This window comes from Barbus barbus (genome assembly GCF_936440315.1).
Source record: "Barbus barbus genome assembly, chromosome: 7".
In the NCBI taxonomy this organism is placed as follows: Eukaryota; Metazoa; Chordata; class Actinopteri; order Cypriniformes; family Cyprinidae; genus Barbus; species Barbus barbus.
The window spans coordinates 12317185-12339211 of record NC_136735.1 but is presented as its reverse complement, the minus strand read 5'-3'; the positions used below and the strand labels follow the sequence as shown (position 1 = coordinate 12339211).

The following is a 22027-nucleotide window of genomic DNA, read 5'->3' as shown; positions in this document are numbered from 1 at the left end:
AAGTGCTTCGATTAAATTAAAGAATGGCACTTCACCTAGGTTTAGTTTGTCCAGAGGAGTGAGACAAGGGTGTCCCATTTCTCCCTATTTATTTCTTCTTTGTGTGCAGCTACTGTCAACATTTGTATGTGAAAGCGGTATTCGGGGTATCCATATAGCAGATCGAGAAATATTTATGAGTCAATTAGCAGATGACACCACCTTATTTTTAAGAGATGCTTCCCAAATTCCTATAGCAATTAATTATATAAAACTTTTCTCTAAAGCTTCGGGTCTTAATCTAAACATAGAAAAATGTGAATTAATGTCTATTAAAGATTGTACAGCACCTACTATTTTTAATATCCCTGTTAAATCTGAAATTACATACTTGGGTATTGTGATAACTAAAAATCAAGATAAAAGATGTACCTTGAACTTTGACCCGGCTATAATAAAAGCCCAAAGAAGATTTAACGCATGGTTGCAGAGAGACTTGACCTTGAGAGGCAGAGTACTACTGGCTAAGGCGGAGGGCATCTCCAGACTTACATATGCTGCACTCTCTCTATATGTGGACAACAAAGTTTGTAAATCAGTTGATAAAATCCTATTTAATTTTGTTTGGAAAAACAAAATTCATTATGTTAAGAAGTCTGTAATAATGAACACATATGAGTATGGTGGGTTGAATTTCCTTGATTTCTCTTCTTTGAACAACACTTTCAAAATTAATTGGATTAGGCAGTTTTTGTGTAATCCAAATTCAATCTGGAATTTTATCCCCAATTACTACTTCTCTAAATTAGGTGGTCTCCCTTTCTTATTGATCTGTAATTACAATATTGCTAGAATCCCTTACAATTTATCTAAATTTCATAAACAGTCATTACTTGCATGGTCATTGATCTTTAAGCACAATTTCTCCCCACACCGATACTTCATTTGGAACAATCAAGACATTGTTTATAAGAGAAAATCTTTGTTTTTCAGTAATTGGTTTAAGAAAAACATTTTGATAGTTTCTCAGTTATTTAACTCAGAAGGCCTTATTTTAAATTACGAAGAATTTTTGTGTAAATTTGACTTCCCAGTAACTCCCAAAGAATTCTCCATTGTCATGGATGCTATTCCTAAAGGAGTTGTCATGCTTTTAAGGGACTCTGTTAGATCACCCAGTACTTTACCTATTTCTTTAGACCCATTTGAAATCCCAGTAGGAAAACTATGCTTTTTGTCACATCCTTCATCACGTAACTATAAGATTAGATCCCTTTTTCAAAAGGAGCTTGTAACAACTCCATATGTGATGTCTTACTGGAAGAATGTTGTTAATCATATTGACTGGAAAAAAGTATGGACTCTGTCTTCAAGATACATCATAACTAACAAGGTTAGAGACATCTCATTCAAATTGTTACACAGATTTTACCCAACTAAAGTGTTTTTGAAAAGGTTCAAATCAGATATAGATACAAGCTGTGCTTTTTGTGGTGACCCTAATGAAACTGATATGCATGTCTTTTGGGATTGTCCTCACACGCAGCTATTTTGGATTGAATTCTCTAATGTTATCAATCGCAATGTGCTCCAGGGTTTCTCTTTGCTTTTCAAGGATGTACTGTTTGGCTTCTTTAATATACAAAAAGATAAAATTAATGAATATTTTATAATTAACCTATTATTACTTCTTGCAAAGTTTCATATTCACCGCAGTAAGTTCACTCATCAAAATCCTTTATTTCTTGTTTTTAAAAAAGAGGTTCAACAGTATATCCAAGCTATTTCAGCTTCCAAGAATCTTAAAGCTCTTAAGACAGTTAATTTATTCAATTTATTTAATCTTGTTTGATTTATTTTGTTAAACTTGGTTTTGGATTATTTAATTGTTACATACATCTAGAAATGGTGCTTTGCATGTAATGTAACCTCTTTGTATGTAATGCTGTTATTTTCTGTACTTCTATTTTTGCCTTGGCATTAATAATAAAAAAAAAAAAACGCAAAAAAAAAAAAAAAAAAAAAAAAAAAAACTTGCTTTTAGTTTTATTGGCTCTTTTTCTCTCTACTTTACTGTACAGAAAAAGAGTCTGGACAATAACAAACTAATACTTCGTAAATAACAGCGTTAGAGATATCCTGTTAAGAAATTTGAATTGAATTATTATTTAAATTATTTGATTTAATTTGAATTTTGAAATTCTTGCGGTGTTGCAAAAGGAACTTTTTCGTGTGAATATTCAAGATTTGTTTTGACAGATGTATCTAACTTGTTAAGAATCTTTGGGTTTTATTATTATTAATATTATTATTTTAAACAAAGTGCATGATGCCATTAGATTTTTTTGTACATGATAATATTGCTTGCAATATTATTTTATCATACGTATGTTTATTTTACTAGGAAAGTCTCATGTGAGAAAATGGACTAAAGCTAAGCCATATTTTATTCCGTTTATACGAGATTAAATAATATGGATCTGCTTTGAAATGATGATGATGATAATAATAATAATAATAATCATCTGTCTCCTTATTTCCTTAATTTTGTTCCTGTTTGTCTTGCAAAAATTAAAAGAAAAAAAAAACTGAAAAATAAGGATACTGTTTGTACAGTGTTACTTTCTGTGGTGTAATAATGGTGCAAAGACTAATAATAATAATTTACTGCTGATTATAAATGATCAGATTAATCTGATTATTATATTATATTATTATTCAAGGCAGTCATGAAAGAACAACATTCTCCAACATTCCTTGCGCTTTTGAGCAAATCATTAATTTAAAACACCGTGCTAAATTAATTTCTAAAGTCACATTTAATCCTAAAGTGTGTTTTATATGTTATTACGCCCAATGAAGGCGTTTCTATCTCTTCAGGCATCTAGCAGGACTACTATGTGCGCTGAGGTTTAGGTCCATATCTGTCCGGTGTCATTGGTGAATGACCGAACATGTCTCATAGCAGGTTGTTTGCCCGGTTGCTCTGTAAGTAAAACTGACACGAGTGTTGTTACAGTTGAAACACATCGCTGTCTTTGTTTTGACATTGCGGCATTCGCTGTTGTAGCCGTTAGAGTCATTTATCTCTCGTTGTATTCATTAAACGCACAGAGTTAGCTAATGCTAATGCTAATGTGTTGGTGTTATCAGCACCAAGTGTAACATATTTAACAGTGAACTTCTGAAACGTGACCTTTACTGGTAAATATGCTTAATTTCAAACTGATAGCGAGGTTAACTTATTCATTTATTTAATAGATCAATGCCAGTGAACTTGAAAATTTGCAGACTGACAGCAGTATCATTTAATGTAATTAACGTTAAGTGCTTATTTATATATTGGAAAGGAAGAAGTTTATGTCTTTGCTACAGTTATGATCAATATTTTACTCATATGCTTCATATAATTCTGCTGAATGCAAGTTGACAGGTCTTAATGCAAGAGGAGATGCTTTGTGTGTGGTTGCTTGTACTTCACTGTCATCAGTGCATAACTCTTTAAATCCTATTTTTTTCTCTCTTTTAAAAGTAATATAGTAGAAAATCAAAATGGTCAGAGCATTTTACTGTAATCTGCGAAAGAGTGTTCCCACTTTGGAAAATTTGGGTTCTCTGTTAACTCTTCCAGTCTTGTGCAATTCAAGTGTCTGTCAATAAGGGGATTTTCACTCACAGAAAGTAGTGTTGACTAACTTCTCTCTCACTGTGATGCACTGCATACTATACTTTTTCAGATCCTACAGTATACTTAATGAAATTACAGTGTAACGCTGTGTATTGTTGCATTTCATTCACATCTGCAGATGTCCACACAAAATAGCTATGCTACTGAGTAAACAAGCAACTGATTGTCTATGAGTGGTTCAAAGTGAACTTTAACCTAGAGAAATGGATGGACCATCTAATCCTGTCAGTTCACTTGCATGTTTTTTGAAGTCTTGTTCTTTTCTGTTGCATCATTCAGGAGTTCAAACTCTTTGCTGATCACTTATAAAAAATATTGAAATTTGTAGTTCAGCCTGGTGCTTTGTACTAGTGCTGTCGGTTTGACCCCTGTCTTATTTCCAAACTATTTGAGGTCAAGGCAGCATGACCTTTGGACATTAGATCCTGTAGGGAACTTACAGAGTAATGTGAATGATACTTCTTAGGCCTAGACCAAGTTTACTAATGTAGCTGCCAAGCTGATGCCAGTTTATTTTGGACTTAATTTAGTTGTAACCCTACAGGTCAAACATTTGCATTTATTGTGACCGATTAATAGATAAACTGCAGGCAGGTGTGTTGGACCCAGAAAATATTATGAAGATGGAAATAAAATCCAATATTTATAGAAACGGCAACATTTGGTCATGCAGACCTCACTAAGAAATGTAAAAATGCTTTGAAAAAAAAAAAGGTTTAATAGGTGTCTTTACTGAATCTTGGTTCTTAGTCCACTGCTGTTGTGTTTGTATTGCAGTGCAGCAGGCTGGGGTAAGACACTGTTATACTGGGAACAGGAACAACCTTTACATCAACAAAAACACTAAGGTCATCTGTCAAGGCTTTACAGGAAAACAGGTGAGTAGCCACTGTCTGTGTTCCCCACAGCACCCTGAATTTCAGCCTAAATATCTGAAAAGGCTCACCTATGTTTCATTTAGTCACTAATTGGAACGCAGTCTCCTTGGTTGTGGCCTGTCTGAGTGAGAGTAACTGGCTGTGAAAAAGCAGTAAATCTCACTGTATTTTAAACTTGATCATCTGCTCAACATAACAGACCATAAGGGCTTATATGTAGTTTTGTACTGAAATTTCAGAAACCGAAAATATAATAATTTTCAGTCGAAAATTAATTTTGCTGTCAATGCTGCCATCTAATTATCACAATAAGCTTTGTGCTTTAATATTAAAATTTTTTGCACTATGAAACAAAGTCTGAGCTTTTCTAATTCTGTCAATTTGATAAAAAAAATTCAAGTAAATAAATGTCATTTTGATGCTCTTGTTTTTAAAACTGAGGTACTCAAAATAAATCTCGGTGGTAATTAATGCAGCAGATGCTATTGATAAAGCCAAAGTTTTATTTGACCCAAAATATTTAAAGGTGGATAAATTCAGTTTTGCAAACAGTGAGTCACAGAACACAGATAAACTTGATGTAAAGTCTGCATGCTTATGAAACCCCAAAATAGCATATATAATATTGACTCATCGTTTTATGGAGCTATAGGCTACAGTGGTCATTATTTCTTCATCGCTTGTAATAATATGCGTGCACAATTTTATAGCAGAGTGGTTTTTGATGCCAAAAAGAGAAACGCAAGTGGGAGATGATGATATAATAATAAGTACAAATACGATCATTTATAAATTAACATAATTAAATATTTTTTTCATATAAGATAATATTGCCACTTCAAAGCATACTGTTGTACATGAGTTGGTTTTCAAATGTACTATCCATTCTTGTTTGATGTTATTAAATAAGGATTGACATCTGTCCATAGGCCCTTTACACTAAAACTGCTGGCTCCAATATCCAATAACCTTGCTTTTCTCACCCCTGTGATTTATGTTGTATCTCTTATTGTATTTCTCTCGCTCTCCTTCACCCTCTTTCAAATGACTCTTTGTCTTTACTATAATAAAGGGTTATTAGATGAAGTTTTAATGAACACTCATTATAATTAGAAGGGGATGAGGAATGACTAGAGTGTCATCGCGGCATATTAACTTTGCTGTACGGCTACATAAGCAAACCATACCTCAAATTAATCGCCTAACTGTTAACGGAGGCAGCGTTCAGGAAAAACGGCAAAGTTAGCACAGCACTTTAGTGTTCATGAAAGCATGAGAACAAATGATGGTAGAAAAGTTGGCAAGAGGACGCTCTGAGGGGAAATGGATTGAAAACGTGCCTGATTTCTCATTCTTTCTAATTATATTTCTAACATTACAGTGGTAGGTATTGACTTGGTACTGGTGACCCTTGCCTTTGTACTTCTCTGCGACGTTTCAAAATAATTTGTAATAATTAACATGGACATAGCAGGGAAGGAAGATTAAAGTTCATGATGTACAATTTCCACTGACTCTTCAAATCCCTAATCTTTTTCATTTTCATTGATTTTAAAGTGCATCACACATAGGGCTGCAGCTAATGATTAGTTTTATTGTCGACTAATCTATCGATTATTTTTCAATTCATCTATTTATTATTTTCTTATCAGTTGCTGAATTCTTTAGTTAAACTATCAATAAATAATAACAGTAACTTCTGCTATTAATCTATTATTTTATTCAAATGTTTTCTCATAATTAACACTTTTTACAAAAAATAAATAACAACAACAAAGAAAAAGAAAGAAAGAATGAATTGCAGGGCAGTGATACAATCAAGAAATGCACATTATGGCTGGATTCGCAGTTGCTGTTTGGGACTGACAGCAGTTGCTTACAGGTGAGAGACTTGAAATGTTTAACGTATTAAAACATCTGCTTGAATACATATCTGTTATGAATGAACAGCTGAAGTCACAACCGCGTTCAGGACACTAGAGCGACAGAATCAAAAATGGCATCATAACACCGGGAAGTTTTATCATAGTTGACAGCCCGTTTTTAAATAAATGAGCCCAGTCGAGGCTTGTCCTATCCAACACACAGTTAAACAATTAACAACGGTATTAAATGCTTTGTTAGCGAGTGCAGAGAGCGCGTTTGGCACGCGCGTCTCAGAGCTCGCGCGATCGCGCCCACGGCACTGACGGCAGCTCCGGTGGATCTTAAGATGAACGCGAATCATTTCTCCGTCTCTGTGGGTGAATTAAACCTGTCATGATTATATAGGCAACTCGATGTCCCGTGCTGTAACGTTCATTCAGCGCAGCTTTGAATGCGGCTGTGAATCCTGACAATGTAAAGGCGTCAGTTCGGCTATATATGTGCGGTTCTGACGGTCGTATACTAATAGAATGCTCTATGAAGTGATGTTGCCATACTAGCCTTTACCTTCTGCTCTAAAGTCTTGTTTTGTGTTAAACATGGCAGGAAAACAGTTTTAAGTAGGGATAACTGCAGGCTCGCGCAATGGGCGTGGCTAAAGGTGCAACGAGTCCATGCACTCCATGCTAATCGATGCATTTTTATAATCGACGTAATCGATGACGTCGACGAATCGCTGCAGCCCTAATCACATAATACAATTGCATTTGTAAGTCTATGTTCTGGGCTGCATGCAGATAAATTATATATGTCATGGCCTGCATTACACTTTAAATATGCATTGATTTATCTGTGTACTTAAAAAACAAACAAACAAACAAAAACTTTAGCCATGCAAAGCATGTTATTGTACCTATATTATGCCATGCATGACTTTTAGGCAGGTTTTCCTTTTTTAATTTAATTAATTTAAATTTTAATTTTTTAATTATTGAAAACTATGATTTTTCCTTTGTGTAGTGGTTTGGGCTGAGCCAGTGTCATATGGAAGCTATACAGATGTAATTTAGAATTTTATAGAGACAAAGGTTACTGGATCTACTTTCAAGTAACAGAAAGTAACCTCATTGCATTTTCTTTAGTAAACTGTATTGTGTTGTGTAAGGTCCTCATTTGGTCATTCAAGGTCCATTTAATCATTATAATTTTTATAATTTTTTTGTCATACTTTTTTTTTTTTTTTTTTTTCAAAGCCATTTTCCACCCACTCTCTGACATTTAAAATAACTGTCTTTTTTGCTGCTGTGGCTGAGAAATGCCACCTTTGTACTCTGATCTGCTTATACCTTTGGCAGCAGGTTTGCTTTTAGGTTCAGTACAGATTTTAACATCCTATATTAACAACATCTTTCTGCATTACATCAGTTGTGGCTGGTTCACAAAATAAAAAAAAGTGCCGCATTAATGTTTAAGAGCAAATTGAATAAAATAATCAACCTTTTAAAAATAAGCTTCAGTCGTTCCTTCTAATGCTGAGATTTGTAGAACAGCAGGTGCTTCACACAACCAACCGTGGTTCAAGGTTTAGTGAACTTTCACACACTTTAATGTATCTTTAGTTCCTTTGGTGCTTGGGAATGATAGTACCTGCTTGTATAGAATGAACAGTGTGGACTGTGGATCACCATCAACAAATTATCTTTTTGGGCTGGCGAGGAAGTTTGTTTCAGTTACAATATGTTTTCATAGTACGTAAATGTCTTTGACTCAAAAGTAAAATGTGATTCTTTATGTCCCCTTTAGTGTTAATAGAACCTGACTGTGCTGAATGTTAAGGCAAATTCTTCTTTACCCTTGGCTGAACGATATCTGTTTTCTCTCTCTGTCTTTAGGGCACCTTTCACAGTCAGCAGTCTCTGGACTATGGCTCGCAGTTAGTAGGAGGAGTGTCTCCAGGCAAGGGGGGCAAAACACACCTGGGTCTGCCAGTCTTCAACTCTGTGAAGGAGGTAATAGCCTGTGTGACTACTGACAGCCTCCTGTGAGCCACATTACTTTTTGGACAGCTGCTCTGATTCTCTGAGGGCATTAGGGGACTTTTCAGGGGACTTATTTAGAGCAAGTGACAGCAACAGTAACAGAAGTATTAAAGACCAGATGCCAGTTGTGTAATCAGTTTAAACACTTTAACATGAAGCCCAACTGAAATACCCAAAATTGGACGTTTTACCAAATTTTTGGTTTGATTCTGTGAATGATTCTTTAATTGTTTTTTTAGGCTAAGGCTGGCACAGGGGCCGATGCCACGGTGATCTATGTGCCGCCTCCTTTTGCTGCAGCTGCCATCATCGAAGCAATTGACGCAGAGATACCACTGGCTGTCTGTATAACAGAGGGAATCCCTCAGCAGGACATGGTGCGCGTCAAACACAAGCTGCTACGCCAGAGCAAGACCCGCCTCGTCGGCCCCAACTGTCCCGGTGTCATCAATGTAAGAGCTGCACTTATACTGTTTTTTTTTTTTTTTTTTTTTTCAGCTTTGTTTTTGGAAACTCAACTAGATGTTTTGAAGAGAAGGCATATGGTTGAAGTTGGCAAAATTGTGGTTGTAATTCTAACACAAAGAACCACTCTTGCCTACTATATAACACTGCAGGAAATTATTCCAGTTTAAAGTTAACATTATTTTATTTTCATACTGTGAATAAGTGAAATGGGATATTCAACAGCAAACCATTTTTTTTAAACTACTACTTTTATTCAGCAAGGACCCGTTAAATTGATCAAAAAGGACTTTGAAATGCATCACAGTTTCCACAAAAGTATTAAGTGGCACAAGTGTTTTCAGCATTAACCAGACATTTATTGAGCCCCAAATCAGCATATTAGAATGATTTCTGAAGGATCATGTGACACTGAAGACTGGAGTAGGGTTGTAACGGTATGAGATTTTCACGGTATGATAATCGTCTCAGAAAATATCACGGTTTCATGGTATATATTAAACGATAATTCTTATCAGTAACAATGACTCTTAAAAGAATAATAAGTTATTTGAGTGAATAAATCCTTTATTGCAACAAACTTGAAATCATTTTAATGAAAGTAAGCCTCCCTTCTGAGGAAAAAAAATCAAGAACAAAAATTACAAAATAAAGCCGTAAACCTTATGTGTATCTATATCACACTTTAACATTTTAATTAATGTTTTAAAATGTTATCAAATGAAAATTTAACAACTTTTATTTTGGCAAAGTGCTGCACAACAGAGGTATTCTAAGTTAAAACATGGACAAACATGATATTCCTTAAAAAAGTTTAAATAAATTATTATAAATAATATTATTATTGTTGTCATAACTTTTAAGTACATTGTACAATGCTAATTTATTTCTGTCAGGACTTCAAGTTAAATTGAACTTTTATTTTGACGGGTTGTAGCAGACCTTTGAGTTTAGTGTATTTGACAATGTTTTTTCTCAAATAAAACTGGTTTTCTCTCATGTTTATGTAGACGCTGAAAACACCATTAGTGTCATGCATGCATACTTCAGTTTGTAGTAGATAAAACGGCGCCACTCATATCTACTTTTGATTTGTCCATCCATTAAATTTAGCGTTTTAAGTGACAACCTCGATAACGTTATACTGTAAATCCCATGTTCACAACTGCACCGGCATTCCCTCTGCATCACGGAAATTATACGGCCTTATAACTTGTTATAAATGCGACATATCTTTATCTGCACGGAGGGATGATGTCCGCGAACATGTTGGATGTATTGCCTGCTTTTGCAGCCACTTTGCGTCCACATTTTTTGCAAATTGGATTCGTCCTCAAGGACAACCCCACATTCGTGTGTTTTTTCCAAGTATATATAATAATATCCAAAGTATTCCCATAATGTAAATTTAAACTTTTTTTCGGCGGGGGATGGAGATTAGATACAATCTCTGTCTCTGTCATTTCAGCAGTGAAGCAGGCGAAATAAATTGCATATGCGCGGGTGAGATTATTACATATTTTTTTTTCATAATTTTGTTTTTTTAAACCATAGATATGCAAATGTTTTCCGTATGATAACCGTGTACGTTCAAACCGCAATAGACCGTCATACCGGTATATCGTTACAGCCCTAGACTGGAGTAATTGTTGCAAAAAATGAAGTTTTGCCATCACAATAATGAAATGCATTTTAAAAAATATTTTAAAATAGAAAAGTTATTTTAAATTGTAAAACTTTCACAATATTACTGTTTTACTTTTTGATCAAATACACCTTAAAAGTGGCCTTAAAATTTTAAAGGGTAGTTTATGACAGGTGGCGTCAAGTTATGGGCAAATTATTACATTTGGTTGAAAGATTAATAATTTTTCTTTGGAATAATGTGCACCAATGAATCATTGACAATAATACCTGGAATGTGTATTCAATTGTCAGTTTTGATTTCAGGTTGATTCTAAACCCCTGCTGCTTGCAACTTTACTTGCCTATAGGAAAATGTATAATTTAAACTGAACTTTAATGGTGTTTTTTCTCTATCTATTTGTAGCCTGGCGAGTGCAAAATTGGAATCATGCCTGGGCACATCCATAAGAAAGGAAGGATTGGTAAGAACTCCACTGGATGACACCTTTCTTTATGACAAAGAAAACTCGATCATCCTTTCAGAAAATTTTGACATTGCGAAGCATAACATGCTGATAGAATAGAACCTTAAGAGATCTTTGACAAGCCTAGCGCACCTTGTGTCTTCATGTTCATAAAAGAAGCATCAAAGCCAGAGCTAGCGGGTCTCGGTTTGAGATGGACGCTTTTTAATGCATTGGATTTGTTAGCGTTTCTCACCATGTCAGGGATGATGAGATGTCTTTGCTCAAACATGAACTCAGATGTAGACCGTAGTGCCGTGTTCAGATTGCTAAAAAGAGAGTGGTACAGATAGCTTCTCATCAGTCATGTGTCAGGGAAGTTTAAACTGCAGGGCTGTGCCGTTTCAAGTCAAATCAAATCACTAGACAGATGGCACAGGTTTTTGAAGAGATAGTTTTTCTAGAAAATTGTCAAGACAGGAGACTATCTGCAGAGCATATATCAATAAATTGAAGAAAAGTAGAGACTTGTGCTTGTATTAAATTTATGAATATCCACTAATTAAATGTAAAATTTTAATTACATTATATACGTATGAATGAATCAAATATATGAACAATTGCCAGTTAAGTACTTAAATGTGTAAACTGAAATTGTTGTCTTTTTAATGTAATAATTGCGCTAAATTAATGTTTAATTAACAACCAAATTAAATTATAATACTGCAATTTATCTTTATCTTGCTCTATTCTTTTATTTTTTCAGGCATTGTATCTAGATCGGGCACCCTCACGTATGAAGCTGTACATCAGACAACACAAGTGGGTCTGGGCCAGTCGTTGTGCGTCGGTATGGAAAACTATTATTATTAATATTAGTCTACAGAGTGTTTATTGCAGAGAGGTCTTTGAACGGTGTCTATTTTCTTTCAGGTATCGGTGGAGACCCTTTTAATGGCACTAACTTCATTGACTGCCTGGAGGTGTTCCTGCAGGACCCAAAAACTGAGGGCATCATTCTGATTGGAGAGATCGGAGGAGATGCAGAAGAGAATGCAGCAGAGTACCTGAAACAGCACAACTCTGTAAGCAGCTTCTCATATGTTCATATCTCATATCTTCATATAAGGAAAAATGCTTTTTAATGTAAAATTTTATATATACAGTTGTGCTCATAAGATTACAGATTACAAACTAAATAAGAGGGATCATGAAAATTGCATGTTATTTTTATTTAGTACTCTCCTGTATAAGCTATTTCACATAACAGTTGTTTATATATACTTCACAAGACAAAAAATAACTGAATTCATAAAACATGAGTCTATACACCCATGTAACACAAGGCAAACTGATTTGTCTTTGTGCTATCTCCAAATCTGACTACAACAGTAACTTCCTGTTTTTTTGGGGGGTCAGGTTTGTGAAAAAAATAAAATAAAATAGATATGTTAAACATATGCACTGTTTTTAGCTGTATACATTAAAATGTAAGGCAGTAGTTCACCCAAAAAATGAACTCATGTCATTCCATCCAGCCACATATAATAATCTATCTTCAGTCAGTCACAAAAGATGATGTTTCGCAGAATTTTCACAATGCTCTTTTCTATAAAATTCCATATTTTCATGATCCAAAATGATAAAAGTAATACATAAGACTTTAGGATGATATTCCAAGTCTTTTGAAGTCAGACAATAGTAGTGTGTGAGAACTACAAAAATTGAAGTCATTTGTTCAATGAAAAACATCACGTTAGTGCAGTTTAAATATGTACACATTCAAATTTTATATTATGTATGATCTTTTATGAGATTTGAATGATGATGTTTGGCAATAATTGCGTCAAATGTGCCATATGTAAATATCTCTCCATCACACAAAAATATTTTATAGAGTCAAAAGACTTGCAATATAATGCACAAGTCCTATGCATAATTTATGCAAGTTTTGTTATTTTATTTTTTGGAACTGTCCTGTAAGATCTTCTGCATATGCCTCTATACCTACTCAAAGGAGAAGAATCACTGTTATTCATTCATGAATCGCTTTTAGGCTCATGAATCAGTGCTTCCTTTTTTCTTAGCCCTTTGGAAGTACACATTGTTTTTCATCTTCTGGATATCGGCAGCTTTCTTCAACAAACGGGAACCCTCACCACACATGGAGCTCCTCTTTCCTTGCTAGCAGGAGCTACTCGCCCCTGGAGCTCACATTGTTTCTGTGAATGACAAAACAGCCTCCAGCTGCTCTTTGATCTGTTTTGGCTGTGAAGGAAAGTCTACAGAGCTTTCGTTGTGATCTTTGGACCAGCCAGGCTGGATTGCACTCAGTCAAAGACCTCCTCCACTCCTAACAGCGCTTCGGTTTGTGTCATCATTAGCCATGTCATATTTATTCCTCCAGTTTGAGAGTCATACAGAAGGCTGATGTGTTAATAAGTGTTTTGCATTGGAAGGAATTTCAGTCTGTTATATAAAATAAAACAAGCGTTGGCACAGTGAATACTCATTGAATAGTTTCAGCCACGCTGATTGTGGCAAACTGGCATAGGAACATCTATTTTCTCAAGAGGAACCCAGGCGGCCAGACATGATTCAGACAGAACTTACGTCTGAGACCTTGGTAGTGCTGGGGAACGGTAACCACAGAAAATCAAGCAAATCGCTCTCAATACGTTCACAGCATGGACAAGTGCCTCATTTTGAAGTGAGTGCTTGGATGTTCAAAGAAACAGTCCTCCATTCTGTGAATCAGACCATGCTAAAGAGCTCATTTTTATTGTTGTCACATTTGAACTGAACCGAAATAGCAAAACCTGCAATTTCCGGAATTGTTGAGGAGTTTCACAGTTACAGAAACCATTAAGCCCTACAGTACTTGGTGTTAAACAAGCGAGTAGCTCTTTGAGCACGCATTACCTCTGTGAAAGTTACTTATTTTCCGGCCTGTCAATTAAATTAGTGGGAGAATTGATTTGGCAGAAATTATTAGTTGCAATTTGTATGAAATTGCTCCTTTCAGGTGAACTTTTCTCATTACCTCAACAAGGTAGTTTTTAAAGATGGCCTTGGCCATGAATAATGGAGATCAATACATGGTCATGCTACATTTCATGCGGCAGATTTAGCCTTGGGAGAAGTATTTGGCAGTTATGAAATTTTCCGTCTGTGCTGCTGTTAACAAGACCTGAATTGATCAGACTGTTAAACGCATACCGGTCTCATTAAGAAGTGTGGGCAGGGATGATACATCAGGTTCCAGGCGGTAATGGAAGCGGCGATCCATACAGGAGCTTGTAAACTATTAGCTTCAGAAAAAGTCATGTCAGATTTATGTTGCTGGTTGTGTATGACTGGCTTAGGAAGATTGTCTGTTTTTCTTATGGCATAATAGTAGTGACAAAGGGCTCATGGTCCAATCCCATAACTTCACAATGCATTTATACGCCCCCACACTTCCTGCTGGATCCATATCTGGTGCTTGCTTTCCATTACCTGTAGTGGCATTGTGCAAATAATTGTGCAAGCACCCTGTTTTCCCCTTTTCCAACTTCCAACACGCATACATCAGTAAGTCCTTGTGTGAGAATTGCCAAGGCAAACTGCAAAATTGCTTTTCAGCCAAATTAGCATATTGATATGAATATTCCTCTCAAGTGCTTGTCAGCTTCATGCTTGTTTTTGCTAATTGCTAACATTTGTCACCTAGGGAACGTTGCCCATTAAGATCCACTTGTAGTCCACAGTCACTGCAACATTATTGGGAGCTGGTGAATGATCGAGAGGAAGCTTTCCAACTGTTAATGTGGAACCTGACAAATTATGTTTTCCACAAACATCCGTTGTATACATATCTGCTATTTTTCTGGGCTTTGTTCTGACAAAATACATTCAGTTTATAGATTTAAAGGGATAGTTTACTCCAAAAATTACAATTCTGTGCAGTTATGTCTGTAATACATTATCAAAGAATTAAGGACAAAATTTGCAGTATTGGGTGAACTGTTCCTTTAAGACCCTTCTTTGACTCAAAAATAGGGTTGACTGGAGAGTTTCTGAAGAAGCCGTTATCATTCAACAAAAAAGGGAGTACAAAATGAAATGATGGTGCTCCTCTCCAACATTGTCTCAAGGTTTTGTGCCTGAGCAAAATATAATTACCTCAGTTCATTATCGTAATCTTTCCAGAGTCGGCTTTAGTCTTTAGGCAGCTGCGCGAGCATGAACGGCTTGAGCTTTGAACCGAAGACGGCTCCTGTGGAGCGTTGTAATGTTAGCGGGTAGTTGAAGATTATCAAGTATTAAGTCAGACTGCCTTTGACTGGCCGTCACATTAATTTCATCATCTCCACCTAAAGTTTGCGTTCCCATTTTAAAGTTTTTAGTGAAATCAAAAATTGCCAGTGAAGTTTAGGAGCCTACTCTCCTGTGAGATGTTAATGAGACGTCTGAATTAGCAATGACTCCATTTGAGCCCAACGAGGTCTATAATACCTGAGAAAACGATCCATTAGCATTTGTATTGATCTAGATGGCAGTAGCTCAGCTGATGCAGGAATGCCCAGAAGTATGCAACTTAAAAATATCTTCTATAATATGATATTTATAAGATTTTAAAAGCTTGCTTGGAAAAAAAAAATCAGAATAGAAAATAGAAATTAAAATATATTTTTTTTAGTTACTGTCAGTGGAGAAAGATGGAGAATTGTGGGGTTTGGCACATGCTAAGTAGCCATCCCTTTACTTTTTGTTTGAGCCTCATCTGAGTTCAAAGGTATGCCAGGTAGCTTCAGCCTTTATATAAAAAAAAAAGCCTGTCCAAATGTCCTCCAGAAACATCCAAAATGTTAGGCTATACCAATTTATGCTATTGTTGGCAGCTGCAGTTGCAGTTATGACAACCAACATCCCATTCTGGAATAAGGATGCCATTCATGAGGACAGAATATGGTGGGAATGAGGGGAAAAACAGACCTGAGTCTATGAGCAATGACAGTTAATTGGTGTGGACATGACAAATTGCCTTCCATGAAAGTGAGATTGTATTAAATGACAAACTCGAGCCACTGTCTGCCCATCTGCTTACTCCCACACAAGCTATTACATGCCTTGATCTGCCTCTCTTTTAATGCCAATTTTGAGCGCAGTATGCTCCGTCTAAAAGCCCCTGCACTTATTTACCTTTTATTTACAAGTCTGTGAACTGCATCTTGAGGAAATAAAAATAGAGACTCACCTCTTGTAATTGTCTCAAAACATTTTTCTTGTAGGCCTTACTTAGCGCCACTATGGAAATGGTTATTTTTATGGAGACCCATAATACAGTGGTCAAACAAAAACAAACATTTTTACTAAAGATTTTAACTTTGAGAACACACACACACACACACATGCCATACAGACATTTGGGGCCGATAAGATATTTTTAAAATGCTTTCAAAGTATATCTCAGGAGTAATAATAAGACATGCAAGGGAACAAAAAGTATTTCAGGGAAGTGCATACTTTTTGTGAGCGAATGCAAAGTATTTCGGTATAACGCATATGTTTTGTGAGAAAATGCAAAGTAATTCAGGGGAACATACGTTTTGTGAGCGGACGCAAAGTATCTCAAGGGAACACACACGTTTTATGGGCAAACGCAAAAGCATTGAAATATTATTTTTTCCTCATCTATTTTTTTTCATTTATTTATTTTTTACCATCAATATAAATTATTTGTGATGCTTAATGTCTTTTTGCAAAATTCTTTGAATAGAAAGTTCACCAAAAATCATTTGAAATAAAAACATTTTGTAACCGTGTAAATGTCATTACTGTCAATTTACTATCATTGTCACTTGTCAGTGTTTTCATTTGACACATTGTCAGTGCATCCTTGCTGTATATAAATATTAATTTAGTTTAGAACAAAAAGTGTGTGTTTTTATTTCAAAGTCTTTTTTCATTCTTTAGGGTGCCAATGCTAAGCCAGTGGTGTCATTCATTGCTGGTTTGACGGCCCCTCCTGGAAGGAGAATGGGGCACGCAGGAGCTATCATTGCCGGAGGCAAAGGGGGTGCCAAAGAGAAGATCGCCGCTCTGCAGTCGGCTGGAGTCGTCGTCAGCATGTCTCCGGCTCAGCTGGGCAGCACCATGTACAAGGTGAGACCGTTTTTTCTCAGTGTGAGCTGTAATTCAGAGGCAGAGTCAGAGTCACCACAGAGCTGTCACCTCATGTTTTACCTCACTAAATGCTCAGTGCTGTTTTTGGTTCTGCAAATTTAAACATGCTGAGAGCAAGACTTTAAAGAGAACCTTTTTAGTAAAAAAAAAAGTTTTTTATTTTTCTTAGTTTGAAGTCTCACAGTGATGTCAGTTTGCTGATAACTCTTTTTAAAGTAGATTTATCGGTTTGTGTGGCTCTAGCCGAAACGGCTCTGGAAAATTCAGCGTTCTGTGGGCCAAAGCGGTGATTAATATAAAGGGTCCCCTTAGACAATCACAGCAGTTTTTACCGTAAGATATTCGATAGAAAGCTACACCGCAAGAGAGGAAATGAACAAAGCTCCATTTATATTGGTGAGTTAGCAGCTCTGCCTCTTTATCTCAATTTATCACAGCCAGGAGTTTTAACAAGATGTATAAAAAGTGAAAGCGTGTATTACACTCATTCATCATTTTAGCTTTTCATTATCAGTGCTAGCAAACGCTCCTTCCTCTGCATCAATACATTTTCTCTCCTCTTCCACCACACCCGTGGATTCTAATTTGTAATGATGAAAAACACTCTGGCTGGTTGTTAATTTTGCAGCCCATTGTGTTCATACATCTGTGTTTATCACATTGGCCGATTTAATAAAGATGGCACACATACACGCCTCAGAGTTGATTGTCTGTTTCCCCCATGTTAACACGCTCACACATGCGGTGGCAACTCACTTGCAGTGTACCTGCCCCAGTCCCAACCTGAATATTAACCCTTTATACACCCTAGTGTCTCATTTTTAAGTAAGCATAAAAACAATTACACTGCCATTCAAACACTTTTATTCAGCAATGATGCATTAAGTTAATTAAAAGTGACAAAGACAGATAATGTTACAAAAGATTTTTCTCTCAAACAAATGCTATTTTGAACTTTTTGAATCCTGAAGATCACGGTTTCCACAAAAACATTAAGCAGCACAATATTTTCAACCTTTTTAATAAGATGAAATATTTAATGAGCATGAAATCAGCATATTATAATGATTTCTGAAGAATCATCATGTGACTCTGTGGACTGGAGTAATGATGCTGAAAAAAACAGTTTGAATGACATTTTATAATAGAATAATAATAAAAAAGCAGTTATGTAGTAATGTTTCACAATATTACTGTTTTTACTAATATTTGAAGAAAACATAAATCATTCAGATCTCACAGTTTTCAGCTTTAGTATGGTAGTGTATTTTTGAAATAGCAATGCAGAATAATTTACAGCAATATTTAAGTGTAAAATGCCACAAAGATGTTTGATTAATACAAACAAACATTTGCATCAGTGTTTTGAATCATCAGTTAAACAGTTTGAAATATCTGTCTTAACGCTTCACAATTTGAGAAACATTAATGACCAGAAAATGTACATACGAATTAAGCATGATTATGAATATATACAAATGTATTGTGAATATTCAGTAAAACACTGAGCTCTGCTAGTTTACTGCCACTGCACACGGCATGGGAAGATACTAAACAAGCTCTCATTTTCCCCCCCTCTCTTTATGCTAATAATGTAATCGCAGCAAATACTTAATTTCTTGTTGTTACTCGAGGCCATTTCCTGCAATCTATATTATTTCAGTCTGCAGCAGACATGGCACTGCTTGACCTTTAGATGGCAGTAGAGCTTCAAGAATTTTTATAAATAAACCATGCGTCTTCGTTTTTGAAACATGACATTTGCATAAGGGTATTATCTCAGAAATGCACCATTCCGTCACCCTTACTTGAGGAAAATGCGTTTTCAAAAGCACAATGCATCACCCTGTAGCTGTAAGCCTTTGTAAATTAACTATGTATATAGCTATTCCTGACTGGAACAATCTACATTTGTCTTTGTATCATACAGTGCATTTCTCACAGCTTTATGTGTTTACCCACAGCTTCTGTAAATGGTTTTAGTTTTTTTTTTTTTCTTTCCTGTGTGATTTAACCTTTTATATGGCCTTAAATCCTCAGAGCAATTTTCTGTTTAATGCAGAGGGCTTTCCAGCTGTTGGGACTTCCACTTTTGATAAATCAAATATATTTAAATATCAAATATATAGATTCTCATTAGATTATTAGGGACACCAAGCTGAAACAAAACATTTTTGAGCAGTCTAGCCATTGAGAAAATGGCAGACCAAAAAAAAAAAAAAAACACTCCAGAAACTCAGCAATTAAAGATTTTGTGCAACAGGCAAGGTCAAAACAGAGTGGCATTTTCTCCTAAAATACAAAAAAATATGAAAACATCAGAGACAAATAGAGTACAAACCACATTTCCAAAGAAAGGTTTCCAGATTTTAAGCAGCTAGTTATCACTGTGTTATTGCCTGAGGGACAGTGGGTAGCTTAAAATATAAGCAACACCAAATAATCTTTACTCTTAATGATGATCATAGTTTGCATTTCAAGGAATAATTTACCCAAAAATGAAAATTTTATCATCATTTATAAGTGGTTATATACCTGCTGAGTTCCTTTCTTCTTCGGAACACAAAAGTAGTTTTTTTTGCCCTGTTGTGTCTCTGATCCTCATCCTCTTTTATTTTATGCAAAAGAGCAACATGGACATTCTTTTTGTGTTCCATTAAAGAAATAAAGTTTATAGGTTTGGAACAACACCAGGACAGAAAAAAAGACTGTATTTTCATTTTTAATGTGAACTGCCTTTTAAATCCATTTTATTTTACTTTTCTTGTTGTTTCAATAAAAGTGGTCCTTTAAAAGAAGCTTCTCAAAGCAATTTGCTTAAACTTAATAATTCAAACAAAAAAGTACAATGAAAGTACATTTTAAACAGCACATTCTTTACATTTTTCCTGCGCAAATTTAGCTTTTCTCTTCACTTTTCTCTTTTTTGTTATGTTTCTTTCCATTTCCTTATAATTAATTGTTCTTTGTGTTGTATTTCAACACTTTTAAGCACAGTATACTCTGTCAGTATTGTAAAGGTTAACAAATCCTGACAGTAAACTTTGTTGACTCAAACAAAACTAACTGCATAACAGACCCCTGGTATGGACACATTGAAGGCAGTCCCTGCCGATCATGTTTATTTGACCCCTGTTCACTCTTCCCTGTTCTCTGCAGGAGTTTGAGAAGAGGACGATGTTGTAATTTGTTAGAGGGAGTGTGAGAAGCAAATTGCCCTCCCTGCCTTAGGACCTTCATCCCTGCTGGAGCCCACCACCTTCCTCCAGGCTCAACAGTGCGCACACTTTGTGATTTCAACTGATTCTATGAGTACATATTCCATATTTGCACCAGAAGAAATAATAATAAACATTTCAAAGTCTATCACAGCCTTTGTCTTAAAAGTGTACAGTACAGGGACATATCCACCTTCTAATCCATCCACAGCAATGTCTGCCATGTTGTTGCTTTTGTCATAATGTTTTCTCTCCTTCTGAAGCAGAAAATATATCTCTTATGCTCTTCCTTGTAGTAGTTGATTTCTTTATACAATTACCATTATGCTATATTTATTGACAGCAGCTCAATGCAGGGTTCCGGCGATCGTGCTTTTGAAAAAAGCTCATTGTCCCTTGATGGCAGTCTTGATGAATGCATCACCTCTGTGAGATCTAATGTGTGATATTTTTATTTTTTTTGGAATGGCACAATGACCTTCACCCTTTGCATTAGCACTCATTTGTGCAATTGAAAGCCTTTGACATTCTTTCCCTTTGCAATTCACACTGGCTCTGCATGACCTTCTGGCTTCCCGAGACTTTGAGTGCATTAAATGTCACTTTTCTTTGGCAGTAAAAGCATAGACATTTTCTCCTGTATTTGTTAGCATTTACTTAAAATGGCAGGTGCAATTATAGACGTGAAGATGGGCACAACAGGTTTAGAAAGCTGTACGACCGCAAGGTAATTCTGGTCATCCACAGTTGTTGTAACAGAAGCCAGACGGACTATTTAGTATTTTTCATACGACAACTTTTACTTTAGTGTGATTGAAATTGTAGCACTAAATGGACCAAATTACTGGAATCTAGTTTGCATTGAAAAGAGCGGAACTACATGTCACCTGTACCAGGCTTTTAGCAGGGATTTTCATTTGCAGACAGGTTTATTAATTCTGACATGCCTCACTGGAAGGTAAAATGTGTGTGGGAGGACTTTCTCCTTTCGCCTTGTAATTGCATCTCTCCTGCCTAATGACATGCATTCACATTTTATTCTGATAAAGAATGAAAATGCTAATTTGTTCTCTTGCCAGGTGTATTTCAGAAGTGCTCAGAGTTGATGAATATTCTGAGTTGGAATCACACATTTATCAGCCTCAATTATGCAGAGTTGCACAGGTTGTCTGTATCGAAAAAAATGTGTGTTTGCTCAAATTTCAATAACACCAATTTGTGTGGAATGAGTGGGAGGAGGTCAGCATGGAAATGTCACCGAATGTATCGTACGCTGACTGTATCGTTACAGCCCTCCAGCTGATCTGTAATGGGAAGGATATGGGTGGGAAAAACACTGAGATGAGCTCTTGAACTGACACGCATCACATCTCTGCATCTGCCTTTGTGGCGAACAGAAATTGGGACACGTACTTTGAGAAAATGATCACAGATTCGCTGACTGTGTGATATCTAATGCTACATTGGTGCAAAATTTGTGGATGCGTACTAGCTTTTATTCTTAGATGTAAGACTTGAGCTTATTAGTGCTCACCGGGGTAGAGAGATTGTACCAGTTTTTCGTGAACTCTTTCTTAAATTGGGACAGAAAGTTCACACTGTATGGCTTAGGAACTAGTTTAGTTTGTAACTAGCT

The 22027-nt window shown here is 35.8% G+C and overlaps 1 protein-coding gene across 1 annotated transcript; it reads left to right on the top strand.

Annotated features, from left to right (window-relative positions):
- Positions 1–2868: 2868 nt before the first annotated feature.
- Positions 2869–20679, top strand: LOC306872022 (succinate--CoA ligase [ADP/GDP-forming] subunit alpha, mitochondrial-like). The gene is made up of 9 exons (XM_079420337.1): positions 2869–2967; positions 4445–4545; positions 8304–8420; positions 8690–8902; positions 10966–11023; positions 11772–11855; positions 11939–12090; positions 16964–17152; positions 20333–20679. Exons 1-9 carry the CDS (start codon positions 2934–2936, stop codon positions 20357–20359), a joined length of 975 nt encoding a protein of 324 aa, XP_079276463.1. The 5' UTR covers positions 2869–2933; the 3' UTR covers positions 20360–20679.
- The last annotated feature ends 1348 nt before the right edge of the window (positions 20680–22027 follow it).

Excerpts from the sequence above, each read along its gene's own strand:
- LOC306872022 (XM_079420337.1), top strand. The coding sequence starts at position 2,934 with ATGTCTCATAGCAGGTTGTTTGCCCGGTTGCTCT. Across the intron at positions 11,024-11,771 it reads CCATAAGAAAGGAAGGATTG|GCATTGTATCTAGATCGGGC; the intron begins GTAAGAACTCCA and ends TTATTTTTTCAG. Across the intron at positions 17,153-20,332 it reads TGGGCAGCACCATGTACAAG|GAGTTTGAGAAGAGGACGAT; the intron begins GTGAGACCGTTT and ends TGTTCTCTGCAG.